This window comes from Lotus japonicus, chromosome 3, assembly GCF_012489685.1.
Source record: "Lotus japonicus ecotype B-129 chromosome 3, LjGifu_v1.2".
Taxonomy (NCBI): Eukaryota; Viridiplantae; Streptophyta; class Magnoliopsida; order Fabales; family Fabaceae; genus Lotus; species Lotus japonicus.
In genome coordinates, this window is record NC_080043.1 from 69,937,071 (window position 1) to 69,959,403 (window position 22,333).

The 22,333-nt window shown below is 38.3% G+C and overlaps 2 protein-coding genes across 2 annotated transcripts; one reads left to right on the plus strand and one right to left on the minus strand.

Moving 5' to 3' along the window:
* Positions 1 to 773: 773 nt before the first annotated feature.
* On the minus strand, positions 774 to 8,102 carry LOC130744615 (nuclear/nucleolar GTPase 2-like). Its single transcript, XM_057596786.1, has 12 exons — positions 7,941 to 8,102; positions 7,004 to 7,016; positions 4,944 to 5,282; positions 4,690 to 4,823; positions 4,483 to 4,612; positions 3,747 to 3,907; positions 2,344 to 2,445; positions 2,128 to 2,232; positions 1,851 to 1,979; positions 1,498 to 1,671; positions 1,196 to 1,324; positions 774 to 953 (listed from the first exon to the last, which is right to left on the minus strand). Exons 1-12 carry the CDS (start codon positions 8,100 to 8,102, stop codon positions 774 to 776), a joined length of 1,758 nt encoding a protein of 585 aa, XP_057452769.1.
* Positions 8,103 to 8,818: 716 nt separating this feature from the next.
* LOC130744616 (uncharacterized) lies at positions 8,819 to 11,615 on the plus strand. Its single transcript, XM_057596787.1, has 5 exons — positions 8,819 to 9,214; positions 9,538 to 9,612; positions 9,894 to 9,994; positions 10,504 to 10,561; positions 10,910 to 11,615. Exons 1-5 carry the CDS (start codon positions 8,819 to 8,821, stop codon positions 11,288 to 11,290), a joined length of 1,011 nt encoding a protein of 336 aa, XP_057452770.1. The 3' UTR covers positions 11,291 to 11,615.
* The last annotated feature ends 10,718 nt before the right edge of the window (positions 11,616 to 22,333 follow it).

The following is a 22,333-nucleotide window of genomic DNA, read 5'->3' on the forward strand; positions in this document are numbered from 1 at the left end:
ACTAAGGTCGTCCCTCGAAAAATGAAGGCGGGAGACTTGGTGTTGCGTGAAAGGACGCTGACTTTAGGAAAGAACAAATTGACACCCAATTGGGAAGGCCCTTTTAGGGTTAAAGCTGAAGTGGTCGCGGGGGCGTACAAACTGGAACAGTTGGATGGCGGGGCCGTGCGCCGCACGTGGAACGCCTCTAGTTTGAGGCAATACTATAGTTAAGAAGAAGAAAGTCGCACTCTTTTTTCCTTGAAAAAGGTTTTTAATGAGGCGACCAATGAAAAGAAGGGGGAAACTCTCATGTACGGGTCTATAAACCCTAATTTTTATTAACATAAATGAAAAATGTTTTACAGTTTGATATTTGTCACAACTGACAAGATCTAACTCATAAACTTTGTTAAACGAATTTCCTATGGCGATGATCTAACATGACAAAAAACTTTCGCAATCAGAAAGTGTCATCACTGAGCAAACATAGCCTTGGCAATTCTAGTGGCCACTAGAAACCAAGCCCCGTCCGTAAAACGACTAAGGCCAGTAAAATGTGCCTAAGCCTTGGTTATCATACCAAGCACAAAAAACCTCGCCAAATGTCGAGTAAAGTCTCAGCAAACACGCCATAACGAAATTAAAATGATTACGAGCAAAACATGATTGAAAATCAAAAGGGAACAAGCGCCCAAATGTCATACGTCATTACAAAATAAAGGGCGGGGCCCGAAATCCAAATGAAAGCAGCAAAAAGTCAAGTTACAAACATGGAAAATATTTTTAATATCCTATGCTTGATTATCTGCGCTGGCAGTGGGGACAGTCTTTTCCACGCCCTCGCCCTGAGTTGTTTCGCTCGCAGCAACTTTCTCCATATCCTCACCCTCATCCTCATCGTCAGACTCTTGCATAAAAGGAAGGCTGCTCACTTCAGGATCAGGATCGCCTATAACCTTTCCATCCACGATCTTTTTCATGAAACCAAACATAGAAAAATCGAGTTTTGGATAAAGAATCCGAAGTTGATCTTTGGCGCCGAGATGACCCAAAACATATTGGCGAGAACTCTTGACTAAAAGTGTCTCGTTAGTTTTTTGCAACTCGGCCTTCAGCTTATTAATTTCTTCTTCAACCGTGTTAAGTTTGGTTTCAAGGATTCCCTTTGCATCCCTCTCCTTGGCAAGATCCTCAGTCGCCCCCTGAAGCTGACGGCGTTGCCGGCCAAAGCATCTTTAGTTTGCTTCTTGGCAGTATCAGCGCGCTTGGCGGCGGTTTCCGACTCAGTCTTCAACTGCGCATAGGCCACCTTAGCATCCTCAAATTTTTGCTGGGCGCGGACCTTATCAGATTCAATATTCTTCAAATGAGGAAGAAGACCCGCGGCACAGCTGGCAGCGGCGAGCGCTTGGTTCACTGCGAGAGTCAAAGCAGCCCGAACGCCCTTGGAGGCCACGTCATGCGGAATTTGAGTGTTGAAATTCCTTTCTATAATTATTCACTAAGGTGTTAGACAAATAAAATTGAAGAATACAGAAAGAAACCTACCACACCCTTCAGCACAACATCTGTTTCAGAATCTTTGTTTTGGTAGACAACACCTGGACAATCAATCAAAAAGATCCTCTTTGTAAGAGTTATATACTGCCAGACTTTTGTTTCCCCTGGAATTGGAGCAACCTTGCAGACCTTTGACACATAACGGCACATGTCAATTAACATGTTAAAATGCTTATTCCACAACCATATTTTAAACATTGATTCCACAGAGGATTTGACAATAAATTTGAGCTTCTATGCTTTCATTAATTTCCACGCCAAACAAATTAAGCAGAAACCTGAAGCAGTAAAGGAGAAATAATGCTTACATTTTTTGTTCGCAACGTATTAATCACTGATGACTTCCCGACATTTGGATATCCAACAAATCCAACAGATATTGCTTTCTTATCCCTTTTCAATCGAGCAAATTGTCTCAGAACCGATAGAAGTGAACCCTAAGCATGATAATGGCCATTAAGAAAATAACAAATAGCTGAAGGTACAGAATAGTTAGAGAAAAGAAAGATGTTCTATCTCAATAATATTTTATATCTTTCATGAAGCAACACAACTAAACAAATAACTCAGGTGTACCAAATATACCTTTCCAAAGGACTTGTTAATGCTTGCGTGGAATGCTAGAGTTGGATATTCTTTAGACAGAATTCTAAGCCATCCTTTTGTTGCCCAAGCAGGAATCAGATCACACTGAAAAAATGATGATTTAAAATGTGTTGTATTGCAAAATAATAGATTAGGGTATTCAGTGAAATTTTAGAACAATGCCAAGCACATAAAATGATCTTAATAAGTAATAACCTTATTCAGTAAAAGCACCATGTGCTTGTGCTTGCAATTTTCTTTCAAATGCTTCTCTAAATGGTAACACCGTGTGCCTTGTGGATCCCTTGCATCTAGAACCTGCATTCGGATACATAAACATTCAAACTTGAAAAGTATAAGAGAAATGTGTAGGACAACTCCAAGGAATATGGCAGTCAGAAGAAATTGACCTACCATGGACTCTTCACATAAAAGAAACATGAAACTATCATAGAAAGAAATACTTGAAAAGTGGAAAAATTAGCTCTTAGCTTTTAAATTTTATCCCTAATATTATCATGACAAACTTTGCAAATCATGTTTACATTTGACAGAGTAAGGTAGCATTCAAATTTGCAGCAGAAATGTCCATCATAAAGCACAATTTTTTTAACCTTTAGACACACTTGCACAGTGGCGGAGCTTGATCGAAAAATGTGGGGAAGCCAAGCTTATAAACCATAAGTACTAAAACCAGCTAGCAAGACATACACTGAACTCATTACACCACAAAGTTTCCTTGTTTCTTGATAGTTACAGTTAAAAAAACCTAAAAGAACTCTAAATGTTCAAACTACCCTTTGGATTACAACATCAATCAAGAAATGAAAAAAATATAACTCCTTTTGATATCATTCTTTTTTGAGAGATTAGAACAAATATAGCAAATAGCAATACATCAACATCAAAATAGAAAGCTCATGTTAAATTAAAGAACACCCACAACCAGATGTATAGCCAAAAAATTTAACCACCTAAAAAAAAATGGTGTGCACTAGACACCTGCCTCACCATTTCCATGTAGATATTATATTAATTGGAACCAATACCAATAGATGTGAACTAAATATAAATCCACGACATGACCACGCACCTGTGGAAACCTGAATTCTTTTCACTCATGCTAATTTATGAGATTACTTGACACTTGTCAATATTTCCCAACACAGTTGAAGATAAGCGCAAAAGTATTGGATCATAACAAGTAACAACCATAAAAAATTTATTTCACTTCACACAAATCAATCCTTCTACCATATAACAAGAATTTTTTAGAAACATTTGGGGGAGCCTTGGCTCCCCCTGTCATGCAAAAGCTCCGCCCCTGCACTTGCATGTCATGCCATGATGCCAGGATCAGTCAACATGATCATAGACATATGCAGAAAGTTAAACAAAAATCACAACAAAAGATGAGATTTCAATAATGTTTTATCCACACCTCTCTTTGAGGTGGAGAGAGGTGGAATGAGGAGAGAGATAGGAAGAAAAGAAAAAGTAAGAGAGAGAAAGTATGAGATGTGATAGATGATAAGATGAGAGAGACAGAAATAAAAAGAGGTGGAAATGAAGTGTTTGTAAAATGAGGTGTGTATATATCATTACTCATGAGATTTTACCTGGACAACAACATCTGAAGAATCTATGACCTTGTAGAGTTCACCCCATATGCGTTTGCTTTGACCTTTCTCAAACATATTATGCCGCACTAAATCTCTAAATCCATCTGCTTCATTAGCTTCTGCAGTTCCACTAGAGCCATACTTTTCTTCAAAAGCATCTGCAAAGTAATGTAGGAAAATAATAACAACAATAGTTACATTAACTACAGCATTAATTGGTTGAAGAAATGACCAATCAGATAAAACAACGAATCATAAAGTGTTGTCATTCAGTTTCAACTGAACATATATTGCTGGGTTGGAGGGAAGTTGTATTATTTGGTTTGAACTTTTGGAGGGGTGGGAGGGGAATTGAGGTGACCCAAATCACTCCTGACTCAACTTTTAGCTCCCTTCCAAAATTAGGGGAAATGGAGGGGAGATAAATCATGTGACTAAAATATCCCTGACACATCCTTACACATAATTTTAAACTCAACAATGTGTTTAGAAGTAAGGAATAAAAAGTAATTTGTTTAATTATCCGTGTCTTTCACACAAACCAAACATGAAGAGGGTTATTTCCCCTACCCTCGCTCCTCCACAACCACCACTATGGCTGTATGAACAGCATTTCACCGTAATTATCCACAACATCAAGGATCCGCGAGGCCAATTGAAAAACTTGTATTTCTCTCTAAAAATCACACAAGGAATCCAACATGCTAAATCATGAAGAAGCCATAATTTTTACCTTGTGAATCATCAGCTATCTTAGCTAAGGACTCATAATCAGACACCAAGAGGGCGGGGCGCTTTCTTTTAGTCTTAGGTCCAAATGCATCAGTGAAAGGCTGTCTATCAAGAAGGTGAACCCTTGATTGCTTCACTCAAAACCCAAAAAAATCAATAAAACATTCCTAAAACAATTATGCAGTGAAGAAGAGAACAAAAAACAAACCTTTTGGTGATCATTGAGGAGTGACAAGGGCAGTTTCTTCTCTCCAATAATAACATCGTAAGGATAGGACATACGACGTCGTAGCTCTTCTAGGAAAAACTGAAGCTTTTTCTGATCCACAACCTGAGTGTTTTCTGCGATAATGAAACCATAAAATTCACGAGTTCAAGCTATTTGTTAATTAACATCACATCAATATATATAAATGATCACAATAAACCATGATGATAATTAATCTGTTCAACAGGACTTACTGATCCAGCGGGGATCAGGTTGGATTCGCGTGTCGGGAAGCTCCTTGGACTTAAACTCCTCGGATATGACCTTGCCCTTGGGGTTGCGAACGGGTCTAGTTTTGTACATCTTGAGGCGGCGGATGGTGGCGGCAGAGCGCACCTCTTTCTTGGTGGCGACATTGCTCCGATTGACGTCGAGGGAGTGCTTCGGTTTTCCGGAGACGTTCACTTTCCTCTCTTCTTCTTCTTCTTCGCCATTGCTGAGTGAGTGAGAGAGAACTGAGCCGCCAAGATGAGAATGAGGTTTTAGAAAGGGATGTGGGCTAACAGATTGCTTGGAAATCAAGGATCCGACTGCTGCACCATGCAACAAGTATAAATGAGGAAGGTATAGATGCCATTGGATTGTAAAATCAATGGTCCAAAATGTGCCTGAGAATCAGGGTTTTTCCACAATTTTTATTATAACATTTTATCATTTTTTTATACACAAAACATTTTTTTATAAATTATTTTTATGATTTAATACACCTTCATGTTAATTATAGAAATTATTCATTTAGTACATTTCCTAATATGGTTTCTTTCAAGTTTTTTTTCCAAAGTATCCCATAACTGATAGTCATGAGATTAATTCTTCGAGACTCTGAGATAATATTAAATTGGTAGTTCTCTCCCAATATATGATTTATATGTGTATGAATATATTTTTTATTTTGCTTTTATTTATATTTATTTAGAGACAAGTAAATGAGTGGGATGAATAATTACTATTTAACCTTTACATATAAATCTTTGTAAATAATTTATACTAGTATTGATCATGCGCCATGCACTGATAATATATGAGTCTTTGTCGACATACATCAGATTTTTTCATATTTTCTCTCTCGTTTTTCTTTTTAAAATATGTATATCACCTATTTAAGTTTTTTTTCTAATCATAGTTACATTCTAAATTTCTTTTTTTTTAATTTGTTATGCTTTGAATCAATATACCAAAACTATTTTAATCTTCTAAACGCATATATGAAAACATAAAATACAATTTTTTTAGTTAATTTCCAAATCAATCGTTTAAAACTATTTGATATCAATTTTTTATGACATATTTGATATCTTTTTGAATGTAATATATACATTAATTTTTTTTAAATATAAAGAATAACCATAATCATTAAAAACAAATTGGGTTCAATACTTTTTTTTAAACAAATAGTACATGGAAAATTTAATGTTCATATTATGACCAATTTAATACTCAGGGTAAGACTTTATTTTTAAAAAATTAGCAAAGGAAAAATTAATTTTAACTTTTAATTTTAATATAAAAAATAAGAGTATTTCAAAATAAAAATTTGCTTTGCGGTTTTAATATAGTATAGGATAGGATTTTAATTTTATTTTAATATAAAAAAGAGTATGAAAAGTAAAAGAAGAAAAAACTCGGGTGTTAAAAAGTAGTCAAAATCTACAGCATTATGCTTTTATTTTTTATATAATTTTTTTAATATACATTCTAATATAAAAATTTAATAAATAATAGTTTTAACAGTAAAAAAATCGACTTTTTCATTATACACTATTTTCTTTATTAAAATATTTTGAAATAAATATCTTTACTATAAATGTCTAATAATCGTAGAAAAGTCACAAATGAGTTGTTAAACACAATTAATTATTATTGATTATTTAAATACTGAATAATATAAAAACACAAATATGACATCACCTAGCTACTTAAAATATTATGAGAGAGAAAAATGACAAAGAGAGGCATTGGATGTGGTGGTGACACGTGTCGAAGTTGTCACTTATTGACTTCGAAATTAAAATATAGTATAGGATAGGATATAGGATATCATGTTTCAAATGGTTACTGTTCCTGTCCAATGTATAACAATGGTAATAAAGTACCCTTGATAAACCCTAGCAGAGCTAAAAGAAGTAAGTAATATGTGAATAAGGAAATAATCTCATATAAACGGTCAAAAGATCCCTAGTACAAGGTGAGGACACCATTTTTATAGTAGGAATGGTCCTTATCTAGAATGTTCATGGATTTGGGCCTTACATACTGGGCTCAAATCCCTATGTTGAATAAGACAAATACATGTGTACAATATAACAAGACAAAACAACTCGGGTCCACATCCTCAAGCTGGGGTCTACGTCCTAATCACCTTGGTGTTGGCCTTATCGGGCGGGTCAGTGGACTTATGATGGCCCGCCCGACCCATAAGCCCACAAGACATGAAGCTCCATATTTTCTGGAACTGAAATGTCTTAGTCAAAGTAGAAATGCTCTTGTCGCCCTTCACGCGGTAGGCCCGCCTTATCTGGCCTAGCCCACAAGCCCCCAAGACAAGAGACCACTTCTTTTGGAGTCTGCTTGTCTTATGAAATTTCACGCCAGGTCGCCCAAACCGTTTGACTCGTACCGTTTCTTCTATCGTTGCACCATTACCGAAAAATTACCATCATTAGCATTCAACTGCCGCAGTCTTTTCACGCGGGATTCGATGGATTGCCTCGATTTGTGGAAACGTTCAAAAATGGTCACGTCTTTTCCACTTTCCTTCTCTCTCCTTACTTGACTTCCCTATAAAAACCCCAAATCTTCATTTTTCATTCTCTTTTACTGTTTCTTACTTTCAACCCTTGCTTTTGTTGAAGTTCTCTGCTCTCAACGGCCGCTTGCTACTCCGGTGATCTTTCAGTGTTCCGACCACCATTGCTCGCTGCATTCCCATTACTTCACTTGTCTTCGGTCAGTTCCTCTCTTTTCTCTTTACTTTTCTTGTTGTTTTTCCGTTCATCTCCCTTTCCTGAAGCTTCCCCGAAATGTCTGCCAAAGACCCATCTTGTTCTTCTCTTTCTCGTGATCTTGTTTCAGACGATGACAAAATCACTGTTAACCAAAAGGTTATTATGGTTGACTCTGACTCTGAGTCCCACAACTCGCCCTCTTCCTCGGAACCCGCCCAAGAAGGAACGACCTCTATAACCTCTCACCTTTCCACCGATAACCCCTCGATTTCTGAAAGTTGGCGCACTAGTGATAAGTGTATTGATGACAAATGCCTCTACCGTTCCGTTTGGAACAGTGTTCAGGCACTGAACAACAACCGCCTTAACGCTCGGGGTTTCACCAGGGTGAACCCCGAAACCGGCCATAATGATGACCTATCCCTGAACGTCGCCCCTTGCGATGACAGTGACGTCGTAACCCTTAAACCTTCTGGAGCCAACGGAGAGCCCGCCTGGTTCTATCTTCATGGATATATTTTTACCGAGCTTTTCATGAAGCTTCCTTTTTCCAACTTCATCTGTGATGTGCTTACTTTCTTAAATGTCGCCCCCTGCCAGCTTCTACCGAACGCCTGGGGCTTCATCCGTTGCTTTGAGTTGTTGTGTGAGCAGCTAAACTTTGTCCCCACTTACCCTTTATTTTTCTTTTTCTATAAGACTAGCATCGCCAAACCTTCTTGCGTGTCTTTTGTTCCTTTATCGGCCCGCCCTAACATGGCCATTTTCAAACCCTTGAAGAGTAACTTCAAACATTGGCAAAAAAAGTTTTTTAAGATCGTTTATTCGCCCGACATTCCAAACCTCATACTTGACCAAAAGGACCGCCCCTTGTTTCCTCTACACTGGACAGTGAACCCTCGGCGGGATATCACCGTCGTGCTTGAGGCGCTGACCAAGGAGGAGAAACAGGTCGCCTTTTACATTCTTACCCTCCCTCAAATTTCCTGTTCCGACCTTCTTCAGGCCGCCAAAGATGAGAAATTTCCACAATTTTTTTGTAAGTCTGGATTCATTGTGTATGCCCTGTAATGAGCTTTACTTGATCGCCCTTTACTAACTTGTGCTTTTTTTTTGTAGCTGAAATGGGCAAGACCAAAGGCGGCGTTAATGCTGACATCATGCAAGCCTTGATCGCCAGTCAGGTCGATGCTGCTAAGGGGCAAAGGAAGAACGAGAAGAAAGATGTGAGGGGCGACAGGAAGAATAAGTCACCCTTGGTTGATGAGCGTGACCCCAAATGCCAAAAACCTGGCGGTTCCTCCAAGAGTGACCCCAAGCAAACAACGTTGAATGATGCTTTATCCAAAGCTTCAAAAGAGAGAAGGTCTTCCAGCAACATTCCCCCGCCCCCAATTCACACTCCTGGCGCTTTAGCCAATCTGATAGCTGCCGCCAGCCCGCCCCCTCAATCATCTCGAGACGCGATACCTGGGAGCGATACTGGCGCTCTTCATAGCGTCTTTGATCCCAAATTTAATGTTCTGACTCTTTTTTTCATTTAGTGTTATTTTTACTGAACATAAGGACTACATTGGACTCATATAGATTACTCCACCTACTGGGGAAAGGCTTTGGCTGTTGTAATTTGTTGATAGTGCTTTTCGTTTCACTATTTAGAGATACGGTGTAAACCAATCAAACCGGTAGTCTCCAGCGATATCATCTATTTTGTTGGGTTGTTGACTTGTTGTCTAGTGGTATATTATTCATTGTGATTTGTAAAACTCAGTCCCAAGTATTCTTTGGTTTTGCAAAACTGAATATGGGCTAGTTTATTATCTTTTTGGGATATTTAACCCAGGCACAGACAGACCGGCGGTATTATTTGTGGCATTCATGCCCACAAAGTATGATTATGATCAATATTGATTCACCCGTATGTTGATTTGCTAGAATGGTGACTATCTATTTCTGATACATAGTACTGTATTGAGTTTTAGTGAGTTAACCTATCAACCTAATGATCATAGCTTTTATTGGATTATTTTATGTTGTATTTCCTAATTGCCAGGACTCATGCTTGTTTTACTTGCTCATGGAATAATTTACTCCTGCTTTCATATGCTAACAGAAGTCATTGTGAATTTTATTTTGCATATTAGTTGAATAGATATATTATATTATTACATTCTGGCTAAGTTCTTGATTTATTTTCAGGTACGTGTAACAAACTTGAAAGATGCAGCAGATCATATAGGTGAGGTTTTGAAACGCGTGAAGTTGGAGCACTTGCAAAGAGCATATAGAATAAAAGAGTGGTATGTTTCTTTGTCTGATTGTCTCCTAGCTTCATGGTGACAAGTAGGTTTGTGAAGCGTGTTGACCTTTTGTATTCTTGTGTTTGCTGATGATGATCTAAGCTTCCAACCTTTGGCATTGACAAAATCTTTTATTGTAGTTGATAGAGAACATCATTTTCTTACCATGTCGTCCAACCAATCGACATGAAAAATAAAGAGTATTAAAAGTAATTAAAGTGGTTTAAAATTGACAGCCTGATTCTATTACATCAGGCTGCAGCTTTTTGCTCAGCTGGTCTGAATCTTAAAATATGAACATCTACACAGGAAGGCATCTTTAAAAAAAATTCCCCTTTGCCCATAGTTTTAGCACCTAATGATGAATTATGAAAAGTAAGGTGGGGATGACATGATCATTCTACATGTGACTATGACATTCATTTAATACCCTTGATTTGCTTGTCAATGTGTTATTATAGCTTATTTTCAACACTTGGGTTTTCAGAATATGTTTTTCTTGTCATCAGGGTTGATGAAAATGACTTCCTACTTCAGCTTTGCAAATCGACTGGCAAACTTTTGAAGGTATTCTTTCTGAGCTGATCTAGTCATCTAGATTCTTAGTATTTTAATTTTTAAAAGCATTTCATTATAGGATTGTCTTTGTGTATATTCTATTCATGAGATGCCTATCTTTTGTCCTGACTGACTTACGAGCTAAAGCAGCAGTTATCCTCTGCTTGCTTCTCCTCTTGAAGGAGAAAGCAATGCAATTCAATTGGTAATTTGGTATCCCCTTCCCCCCACTTTTAAGGCAGTAGTTTGTCAAATTGTTTCATTTGGGTATATTCATTTAATTTGTTTTTCTTGATGCTTTTTGCTTTGTTAAGAGCTGTATGGCAGACTTTAGTGTGACATTTACTTATGTTCCAGGGAGGTGAGCCTGACCTGATGACTGCTGCAAAGATGGTACTTCATGACTGGCAGAGGGGTAAAATTCCCTTTTTTGTTCCTCCCCCACGGCTTGATGACTTGTCCAAGGAACCTAATGTTAATGGAATCGATGTCGATGATGGCGTTGCTAGCAACCAGGCATCTGCTGCTATTGAAGCTATTGCAAATGTTCTTTCATCCCAGCATCAAAGAAGTTTGCCTGTTCAAAAGGATTTATTTAGTGAGAATGAGTTGGAGGGGGAAACTGCTGATCAATTTCTCAACACGGTGGACGATTCATCTGATAGCGACACATCTGAGCAGGATCCAGCCACTGAGGAGCTTCATTCTGCTGAACTGATCCCAACAAAGGAATCATGAGTTTTGGTGGCAGCATAGCTGTTGGTTGGGGTATGAGTTGAGTCTATTTCAATTCCTGAAAAAGCTTTCCTTCCCTTTTCCGACAAGGAAATCATGAGTTTTGGTGGCAGTGTAGCTGTTGGGGTATATGAGTTGGTTTTATTTCTATTCCGGAAAAAGCTTTGAAGAGATCAAACTTCTATTTCCAGTTCCATGTTTGGACTTCATTTGCTCTCGAAGTAGAAGGTTAGGGACAATTTAAAAGTTGAAACCATTATCAACCTAAAATAAGCAATTTATGAATGAATTCTACGATTTATTAATATGAATTAAGCAATTTCCGTATTATGCTTGTTTTAATTATTATCTTTACCATTATACAAGTATAGGTCAATTATTTCAATATTTTCATATTACTCATAAGCTTTTTGTAGAGTTATTATAATTTTTTAAAACTAATGTTATTATCTTCGATTTATGTTGTCAGACTCAACCAATACCCAATCATAAAAAAACATTTATTAGATTTTTTGCTCATGTGCATAAATATAAATAATATTTTTTATCATTATTTATTCAGATAACAAATACAGGATGAAAACCTGTAACTCTGTGCGATGCGTTTTTACTTTTTTATTTTCGAATTTGAAGTTTAAATTAATACATAGCAAAAAAAATATTAAATTTTACTATTATAATCATATTATAAATTTGAATTTACTATTATATAAATTTAATTGTCATTATATATTATCATGTATATCCTATAAAAAGTAGCGATGTATAACCTGTAAAATATTAGCCAAATAGTATTTGGATAGTAAACTAAAATTTTCATTTTTTAAATTTCTCAAAGTGATGCAATATCTTTTTCTTGATATAAAGTGAAGAAATATCTTCTTCTTTTTTGAAATAGTGAAGCAATATCTTTAGGGACGTTTTTTTTACAATTATACACATTTTTTTAACACATAATTATGAACATTTTTATTTCAAGGCTCATGTTTTTTGGGTTCATTTACTGTTCTTGTGTAAGGTTGCACAAGTGTCATTTTTACCTGTTGTTGTAAGTTTTCAGGTCATCTATTTTTTTAATTTTTTTCTTTTAAATCTCTATATTTTTAATTTAAAAACTTACGTGCTTACTCTCTCCTTCTCTCCACCACCTTCCTCCTGTCAACCTCCACGCCGTCCACCGCCACCCCTAGATCTTCTCCTCCCTCCCAGAACAATCACCGCCCCTCCCTTCCTCCACCACCAACTCCACCCCCTTCCTTCTCTTCCCCATATTCCTCCTTCCCTTAGAACCCACCAACATCAGCACCGAGAGCCTCCATCCAACAACACCACCCATAAACTCATCTACTCCCCTTCCTTTCCCTAATCCCTCCTCCTCTACTCCCGATCACCACCACTCCCTTCTCAACCTCATCCTATTCTTTTTCCATCTACTAGATCTGAACCCAATGAATTCAACCTCACCCTATTCTTCTTTCCTCTCACCAGATCTAAACCTCTGAACCCAACCTCACCTTATTCTTCTTCCTTCTCACTAGATCTAAACCCACTGAGACCAAACTAACCCAGGCCATCACCTCCTCCGTCGAAGAAGCCGGTAACTGTGTTTCCATCTCCGCTGCTTCGATGAGTTGTTGGAACTGTGTGACTGCCTCTGCTTGAAAATTATTTCACTGCCCTGCTTCCTGTTAGAAATCTGGTATTGATAATCCTGGATAAAGTCAAGAATCGTGAGCGTCCACTTTCCGAACAAATTATTTCGACCCTATAATTGCCTGGGTTCACGAAATCTTTGTTGGGATAATACTTGACAATCAATCTGTTTCTTGGCACAAGAGAACAGATAAAGAAAGTAGAGATATTCTGTTTCTGGTTTTTCTGTGTAGAATTCCTTAGGCTGCAAGTAACCTTATATAAGAGGCTGCACGAATGGTCACAACTGTTCGAAAATAAGTCACAATTTTTCAAACAATTTCAAACTAGGGTCACAAACGTTCAGAAAAAATTTCGAACGGGGCGCTGCCCCGCACCCCGCCCGCTGACCTGGCAGCGGGACCCCATTTTAGTGTAATCCTTGATCTACTCAATTTGTATAAGAAAATATATACAAATTTATAACACACAGATATAACGATCCAACAAATGCATAAATGAAAATATCTTGCGATTGAATTTCCACTTTAGTACAAATACACATTCCAAATACTCGAGAATCGGGGTGTCTTTAAAGATTGAACCCGTCAACCCATTTGAATATCTAAAGATATTGTACACATATGTTTCTACAACACTCTACTATTCATACTTGACACTTTACAAGCCATGTGTCCTTATCCATTAATAAGCATATAGGAAGCCAAGTCCAAGCTTCTTGAAGCGGCAAAACTTCATGCTTACATAGGTGATCCTTTTAATCTTGCACCTGCATTTACAATTTTCCAAAAGAACCATTAAGAAGATATACTTCAACCTAGCCATCACTTGCAGGTCTGAGCACATACCTTGGGAAGATAAACACAAGTGCTCCAATCTCTAACTATGATCTCTCCACATTGAATTCAGCTTCTAACGTTGTATTAGAAGGGAATTGGGTATAACATAGCTAGTAGATTTAAATGGACTTTAATCCCATTCCAATTACAGACTTCTTCACTAAGTCTCTAGCTAACCCCTTCGTCAAGTGGTCAGCTAAGTTTTGTTGCGACCGAACAAACTCAATGGATATCACCCCATTCAAGATTAATTCCCTAATCATACTATGTCTAACACCCAAGTGTCTAGACTTTCCATTGTACATTTGACTATAAGCCTTGGCCAATGTGGCAGCACTATCACAACGGATAGAAATTGGTGATATCGGTTTAGGCCATAATGGAATCTCATATACCAAGTTTCTTAGCCATTCCGCTTCTTTACCAGCAGCAGCTAATGCTACAAACTCTGATTCCATTGTAGAACTAGTTATACATGTTTGCTTCTTGGAAGCCCACGAGATGGCACCTCCCCCAAGCAAGAACACCCAACCACTTGTAGAGGATGAGTCTTCAACATTATTTATCCAACTAGCATCCGAATAACCCTCTAATACCGAAGGAAATCCCACATATGACAATCCATAATTCATAGTACCCTTCAAGTACTTGAATACCCTAGTTATCGCATGCCAATGATGTCTACTAGGATTACTAGTAAATCTGCTCAACTTTCCAACCGCAAAAGCAATGTCCGGTCTAGTACTAATCATAGCATACATCAAAGAGCCTATAGCTCTTGAATATTCGAGCTGATCTACAGATTTACCTGTATTTGGCATAAGTTTTTCCCTCGGATCCATGGGAGTACTAACCGGAGAACAACTTTCATGATTAAACTTCTTGAGTATTTTCTCAATGTAATGAGATTGCGTAATTACAATCCCCTTATTCTCTCGTTTAATCTTAATACCAAGAATAACGTCCGCTTCTCCCATATCCTTCATGGAGAACTTTGATGACAAGAAATTCTTTGTTTTATCAACTTGATTTTGGTCCGTGCCAAAGATCAACATGTCATCCACATATAGACAAATAATAACTCCTTTACCGGATGTATCAAATTTGCTATATACACATTTGTCATCTTGGTTTAGAATAAAACCACTAGACAAAACAACCTCATCAAATTTTTGATGCCATTGCTTCGGAGCTTGTTTCAGCCCATACAACGACTTAACTAGCTTACACACCTTATGCTCATTACCAGGCATTACAAATCCTTCAGGTTGCTTCATATACACTTCTTCTTCCAAATCACCATTCAGGAATGCTGTTTTGACATCCATTTGATGGATCACTAGATTGTGAATAGCCGCTAAAGCAATCAACAATCTAATAGTAGTGATACGAGCAACTGGAGCATAGGTATCGAAGTAATCAATCCCTTCCTTATGTCTAAAGCCTTGGATTACCAATCTAGCTTTAAACTTGTCAATTGTACCATCGATTTTCATCTTCTTTTTGAAGATCCATTTGCAACCCAATGGTTTACAACCTGGTGGTAAATCAGATAATACCCAAGTATTATTTTCCATGATAGAACTCATCTCTTCATCAATTGCTTCTTTCCAAAAAGCAGAATCTCGAGATTTCACAGCTTCATCATACGTTCTTGGATCCTCCTCTATACTATAGCAATAATAGTATTGATTATCAATCTGATCCTTTGATCCCTCAACTAAATATAATTGAAAATCAGAACCATAAGATTTAGGTTTTCTAGCTCTTTTGCTTTTCCGAGGTTCGAGTGTCTTACTTGGTACATCAGTTGAATGATCATCCTTTATAGGTTCATCCGACTTAGATATAAGGTCCTTTGGTCTAGGTATAGAAGAGAAACAATTCTCATCAAATATGGCATCTCTTGATTCTATAATTGTGTTAATAGAAATCGAGTCATTAGGTTCTATAACATAGAACCTATAGGCTTTGGAATGTTCAGCATATCCAACGAAGATGCAAGCTACACCCTTTTCACCCAAAGTTTTCCTTTTAGGATCCGGGAGTCTAACCACGGCCCTACAACCCCAAACACGTAGAAATGTTAAGTTGGGTCGTTTCTTATACCAAAGTTCATATGGGGTAGTCTTGTTCCTTTTATTAGGAACCCTATTTAACAAATAGCAAGCCGTTAACATGGCTTCTCCCCAAAACCCTTCACTCAAACCAGAATAGGATAACATGGCGTTCACCATTTCTTTAAGAACTTTATTCTTCCTTTCAGCCACACCATTTTGTTGAGGTGTATAAGGTGCCGTAGTCTCATGAATGATTCCTACGGATAGGAAGAATTCAGGATCATAATATTCACCACCTCTATCCGTACGTAATGTTTTAATCATCACATTCTGTTGCAATTCAACTTCAGTTTTATAAACTCTAAATTTATCTAAGGCTTCATCTTTAGAATGCAACAAATAAACATAACAAAATCTAGATGCATCATCTATGAAAGTGACAAGATACTTTTTATGTCCTAATGATGAAGTAGCATGCAAATCACATAAATCACTATGTATCAATTCAAGTATGACAGATTTCCTTGTTATGCTTTTAAAAGGTTGCCTAGTGATCTTTGTTAACATGAAAGTTTTACACTTTTCTACATTTCCATCAAAAACAGGAATTAAATCATCTTTAGACATTTCAAGCATTCTTTTATAATGTACATGTCCTAGACGAGCATGCCATAAAGAAGATTTAATAACATTCGAATTGGACATAAATACAGAACCAGAATCATTAGGAACTCCATTCAAATTCATCATGAACATACCATTATTATAATATCCAAATCCTACAAACACACCAGACTTCGATAAAACATATTTATCGGATTCATACACTTGCTTGTATCCAAGCTTATTCAATACAGGACCAGAAACTAAGTTCTTACGTAGTTTAGGAACATACAAAACATTAAACAAAGTAATAGTTTTTCCAGAACTGAATTCTAACACCACGCTTCCTTTGCCTTCAACGGGATCAAAGTGATGATCTCTCATGTAGAGGACAGATCCATCTTCCACTGGAACAAAAGTCTTGAACCAGAAACGATCCTTGCAAACATGTGTTGTGGCGCCAGAATCAATCCACCACGCAATAGCATCATCCTGCACATAAAATGCTTCAGAAATTAATGATACTGAATGTTTAATCAAAATATTCAAGTTATGAATTGATTTCTGACCTTGTTCTTGGGATTGGTCCTTAGACCCCTTTCCCGAACCACTTGCATTCGCGTTATCATGCTTCTTTCCAGAACGGCAATCCCTCTTGAAGTGGCCTGTCTTACCACACTTCCAGCATTCTAGTTTCGGTTTCTTGTTAGAACCGAAACTTCCTTTGTTGTTCTTGAAAGCACGCTTCTTTCCTTTGTTTTTGTTATTATTGTTCTTACTACCCTCCTCGATCATATTAACCGAGGGACCAGCAACTTCTTTTCCTTTTCCCTTGTCACTCTCCTGCGCTCTTAGAGATTCTTCTATGCGCAAGTGACTTCCAAGTTGGACCAAAGACAGGTCGTCTTTTCCATGCTTCAAATTGTGTTTGAAATCCTTCCATGAAGGGGGCAACTTGTCTATGATACTTGAGACAGATATTGTTTCATCCATCTTCAATCCGTGCAGTGTGAATTGTCCAAGAATTCGTAGAAGTTCATTGTATTGTTCCATGACAGACCTTGATTCAACCATTTTGTAATTGTTGAAATCAGTCACCAAGAACTTCTTACTGGATGAGTCCTCTACCATGTACTTGGCTTCAAGACAATCCCACAATTCCTTTGCAGATTCCACATTTTGATAAATATCGAATAAAGGATCAGACATACCGTTAAGAATGTGTCCTCTGCATATGTAGTCGTCATTCTCCCACTTTGATATGCTTCTTATATTTTCAACAGTTTCTTCCTCCAGAAGTTCAGGAATCGGTGTAGACAGGACGTATACCACCTTCAATGTTGTCAACAAGAAGTGCATCTTCCTCTGCCAACGCCTGAAGTCTTGTCCTTGAAACTTGTCCAATTTCCCGAACTTAGTAGTCATCTCCTTGACAGCGCCTTCTCCAGCCATGATTATCAGTAAATAATTTGTTCGTTTGTTAGAAATCTGGTATTGATAATCCTGGATAAAGTCAAGAATCGTGAGCGTCCACTTTCCGAACAAATTATTTCGACCCTATAATTGCCTGGGTTCACGAAATCTTTGTTGGGATAATACTTGACAATCAATCTGTTTCTTGGCACAAGAGAACAGATAAAGAAAGTAGAGATATTCTGTTTCTGGTTTTTCTGTGTAGAATTCCTTAGGCTGCAAGTAACCTTATATAAGAGGCTGCACGAATGGTCACAACTGTTCGAAAATAAGTCACAATTTTTCAAACAATTTCAAACTAGGGTCACAAGGGCTCCGCCCCTTGGACCCCGGTTCATATTCGCGGTCAATTATGCGTTGGCTCACCGAGCGTGCACTCCGCACTAACCTGACTCGATTCCGAGCCTAACGCGTAATTGCATCAGCCTATAGTAGATCACATTACTACTAAAATACATTGATGATTCTAAAATCACCAACACTTCCTGTTTTGATGCCTCAAAGACGTGTGTTATGAAGAGGAAAAAATCTTGCTCGTGTTTTATGGAAAAACTTGAATTTGTTTGGAGAAAAGCGTCTTCTTGAATTAGAGGATTGGGTGTTCATGTATAAAGTTCACTTCTTTTTTTCGTTGGTGGATGTTTCTTTCATTGGATTATAGTTTTGTATGGAAGATTTTTCTTTCTGTGTCAGCTTCCAACGAATCTGTAATGTTCTAGTTTTGCAATTAGCAACAAGAAGGTGGTGGTACATACATGGTTGAAGGAAGGAGTTGATTTTCGAGTGATGAAGGTAGGAGTTGGAATTGATTTTCCAGTGATGAAGTAATTGCGTTGGAGAAGTAGATTGTGGGATTTTCCAAGTTCATCTTCAATCGACAAGAAGGTGGTGGTTGGTGGATTAAAAATACTAATCGGTTAAATAATAATTAATTAACTAAAAAAATAAAAAAAGGAATTACCGGAAAGTGACCTATTATGATAGGTAAAACTAGGTTTGTGTAACCTTACACAAGGATTTTCTTGTGTACGAAAAATAAACCCATTTTTTTATATTAATTAAAATTTATACACACACCAAAAATAATAATTTGAGAAATAATTTTAAATTATATTATTTAATTTTAAATTAATTTTTTTAAAAAAATAAAAAATTTCAAATAATATGTAAAGGTTTTTATCGTGCGTGTTTTGATCATTCAGTGGTCCCGGATGAGGCTCTTGTGCGTTCGATCATGGGGCTCAAGGTGTTGTTCCAACACGTCCGGATGAAGCAGCCTTCCGAGGTGTCTCCGCCGCGGTTGGTGTCTTGGGTTGCTCCCACTGCGTCAGAGATTGCAGTGAACTGTGATGGTAGTTCCTTAAGCTCTCCGTCGCGCTCGGGTTTTGGAGGTTGTCTGCGTGATGCGTGAGGTGCTTGGATCACAGGTTTTGCTGGGTATGGCGCTCAGACATCTGTTTTGTGTAAGGAGCTCATAGCTCTGTTCCATGGCTTAGAGATAGTGTGGGGTCGTGGGTTCCGAAAGGTGGTTTGCTATTCTGACTCCTCCTTGGCTGTTGAACTTATGAATTACTCTCCTTCTCACTATCATGTGCTAGCGGTTCTAATCTACAATATTGTTGATCTGCTTCATCGTCACTGGAAGGTGCGTGTCGTGCATACGTTGCGTGAAGGCAACTCTTGTGCTGATTTTTTAGCTAAGATGGGAGCTAGACAAGATTTATAGTTTCTCCTTGTTCAGGATCCCCCTCCTGACTTGGAGCCTTTGTTGCTAGCCGACTCTCTAGAAACAACCTCATGAGGGAGGAAATTCGCTCATTTTAAACATGGGGAAGCGACTTCGCACAATGGTAAAAGATGAGGGAGCAAATATGCAATTAAGTCTTTTTTCTTTTTTTCCTGTTCTCCCTATTTGTTCCTTTGTTTTGTTGTTTCTTTGTCGTTAAGCATAAAAAAAGGTTAGTTAGAGATATTTAGTTCCAACTTTTTTAAAGCAAAATCACTTATTTATTTATTTTTAAATTTTTTTTTGGTGCTTCGGAAAATTTTTTAAAAATTTTAAGTTGCTTGTTTCTATTTTTGAAAAATCATTATTTAAAAACATCTAGTCTAAGGTTTCATTCTTGGACCGTGCGTCTAAGGAAAATTTGTTGAGAGAGATCTACTCACTTAATATAATCTCTAAGTCTTGAGGATTGTCTCATGATTGTTAGTTGTGAGACACCTTGAGAAACAAAAAAAAATCATTATTGAAAAAAGTTATTCAAAAAAAAACTATTTTGATTATCTGATGAGAAAAACCTATCATAATAGATGAGAAAGAATTTTTTTTTTGAAATTATAGATATCGATCGATCCCTGGACCTCCCCGAGCCAACTCATATGTCTCCCAGCTTTTTTTTGTTACAACGGAAAAAGAAACAAGCTAAGCTAGAACATCTTGACACAACAAGGGAACAATACTAGCAGGAGGAAGTTTCCAAATTTGCCTCCTACAATGAGTCCTCGTCGCATATTTCAACAACGCATCCGCAACTCAGTTGCGGTCTCTAGAAAGATAACTAACTGACACACGCCACCCACGACGCAACAGCTCTCTAACCTGCTGAATTAAGTCTCTCTGCCAATACTAACTCACATTCTGAGTGCCCTTCACCACCTCCACTAGTTCGGTACAATCCGAGAAGCACAAAATGGTACGGTAGCCAAGGTCCCAAACATGGCACAACCCTGCATACAGAGCTCTCAACTCAACAGTAAGCACATCACCATCACCCCAAAAATTCTGCAAAACCCACTAGCCAGCGTGCATCCTTGTCGCGCAAAACACCCCCTCCTCCGATAACTCCCAAGCCTGGCAGCATGCTTCCATCGGTGCATAACTCCACCGTGTTCGCGTCCATGGTTTTGCTTCCTCCCCCCACGGTTCCTGCTGCATAATTCAATCTGCCCCATCTCTGAAACTCTGTCACCGCAATATGAATCTTCCGTATCACCACCTCCAGCGGCCAAGGGTGCTGTTCGAAGCACTTGTTATTTCTCCAAAGCCATAGCATCCACATAATAGCACAATTCAACGCATCATATGTGTGCTGCAAATTACCTACAAGCCATTCTCGAAAGGACAAAGAACCTGGGAGTCGTGGCAACATGGACCTGAAATAACTCTAGACTTGTTGGGCTACAAGACAAAGGCGAAGAAGATGTTCCACGTCTTCCACCGCTGCCTGACATTGAGGACACATCGCCTCCGCCGCCAGGTTACACCTTTGTCTCCTCTGATTCGTGGGCAACGCCTCCCTAGCTGCTAACCAGAGGAAGAACCGAGTCTTCTCAAGGGCTATGCATTTCCAGATCAACTTCCACAACCGCAAAGAAGGAAGATCATTCTCTATTAGCATACCATACGCTGAAGAGACGGTGTAGCATCCATTATTCTCCCCCTTCCACAAGATTTGGTCTGGTCCTTGCGGTTGTTGTGGCACACAAACCGCTCTCACCTCCTCCTTAATCTCGTATGGCAATTGAGTGTATAGTCTGGTGAAGTCCCAGTTTCCATTCCGCCACAAGTCCGCCACTCGCAACTGAGTGTCTGTTATGTGAACATATGGAATGCGCTCCGCTATCAGACTCGTTCCTAGCCAATTGCTGTACCACAAAGACGATTGGCCAGCACCCAATCTAGCTCCAAACCCGTGCACCACCGCGTCCTTGGCTCTCACAATCCCTCGCCATATGTATGATTCCCTGCGCCTATGGTATGATGTTAAAACATAATCTCCCTTCAAATACTTCTCCATCATTACCCTTACCCATAACACATCCTTCTCAGTCAAGAGACTATGCACCATTTTTCCCAACAAAGCTTCATTGTTGTGCCTTGCACTCTTGAGGCCCAAACCACCCTTATCTATGGGTAACATGATCGCATCCCAAGAAACAAGGTTCCAACTTTTGTTACTCTCTCCCTTAGACCAGATGCAATTGCGGACCATTTTATCCACATGATTACACACTGCTTCCGGAAGCCATAGAGCTTGCATTGTATACATAGGCAATGAAGATAACACTGATTTGGCTAAGCACAAGCGGCCTGCTTTATTGAGCAGTTTCCCTTTCCATGAAGCCAATCTCGAGTTCACCTTCTCTATAACCGGTGCAAACTGATCTCTAGTCACCCTTCCCTTGAGCAGTGGGATCCCCAAGTACTTCCCAAGGTTACTAGCCTTCTTGATACCTGAAATATCCGAAAGAGCTTGTTGAAGTCGTTGATCCACATTTGTAGAACAAAACATGCGGGACTTGTCTAGGTTCACTTTCATCCCGGAAGCCTCACAAACACAAATTATATTTTCTTAAAATCTCTAAAGAATATCTCTTATTTTTTTGAATTTGTTTTCAAAGTGTATGTATTAGGG

What these genes read in the sequence shown, in the direction of transcription:
- LOC130744615 (XM_057596786.1), bottom strand. Translation starts at nt 8,102, where the DNA reads ATGGCCGGTTTCGGGGTTCACCCTGGTGAAACCCCGAGCGTTAAGGCG. An exon ending in ACCTGATCCCCGCTGGATCA is followed by an intron (nt 4,824 to 4,943) that starts GTAAGTCCTGTT and finishes TCATTATCGCAG; the next exon opens with AAAACACTCAGGTTGTGGAT. An exon ending in ATACGTTGCGAACAAAAAAT is followed by an intron (nt 1,672 to 1,850) that starts GTAAGCATTATT and finishes TATGTGTCAAAG; the next exon opens with GTCTGCAAGGTTGCTCCAAT.
- LOC130744616 (XM_057596787.1), top strand. Translation starts at nt 8,819, where the DNA reads ATGGGCAAGACCAAAGGCGGCGTTAATGCTGACATCATGCAAGCCTTG. An exon ending in TCTTTGATCCCAAATTTAAT is followed by an intron (nt 9,215 to 9,537) that starts GTTCTGACTCTT and finishes TATTTAACCCAG; the next exon opens with GCACAGACAGACCGGCGGTA. An exon ending in TGATCAATATTGATTCACCC is followed by an intron (nt 9,613 to 9,893) that starts GTATGTTGATTT and finishes ATTTATTTTCAG; the next exon opens with GTACGTGTAACAAACTTGAA.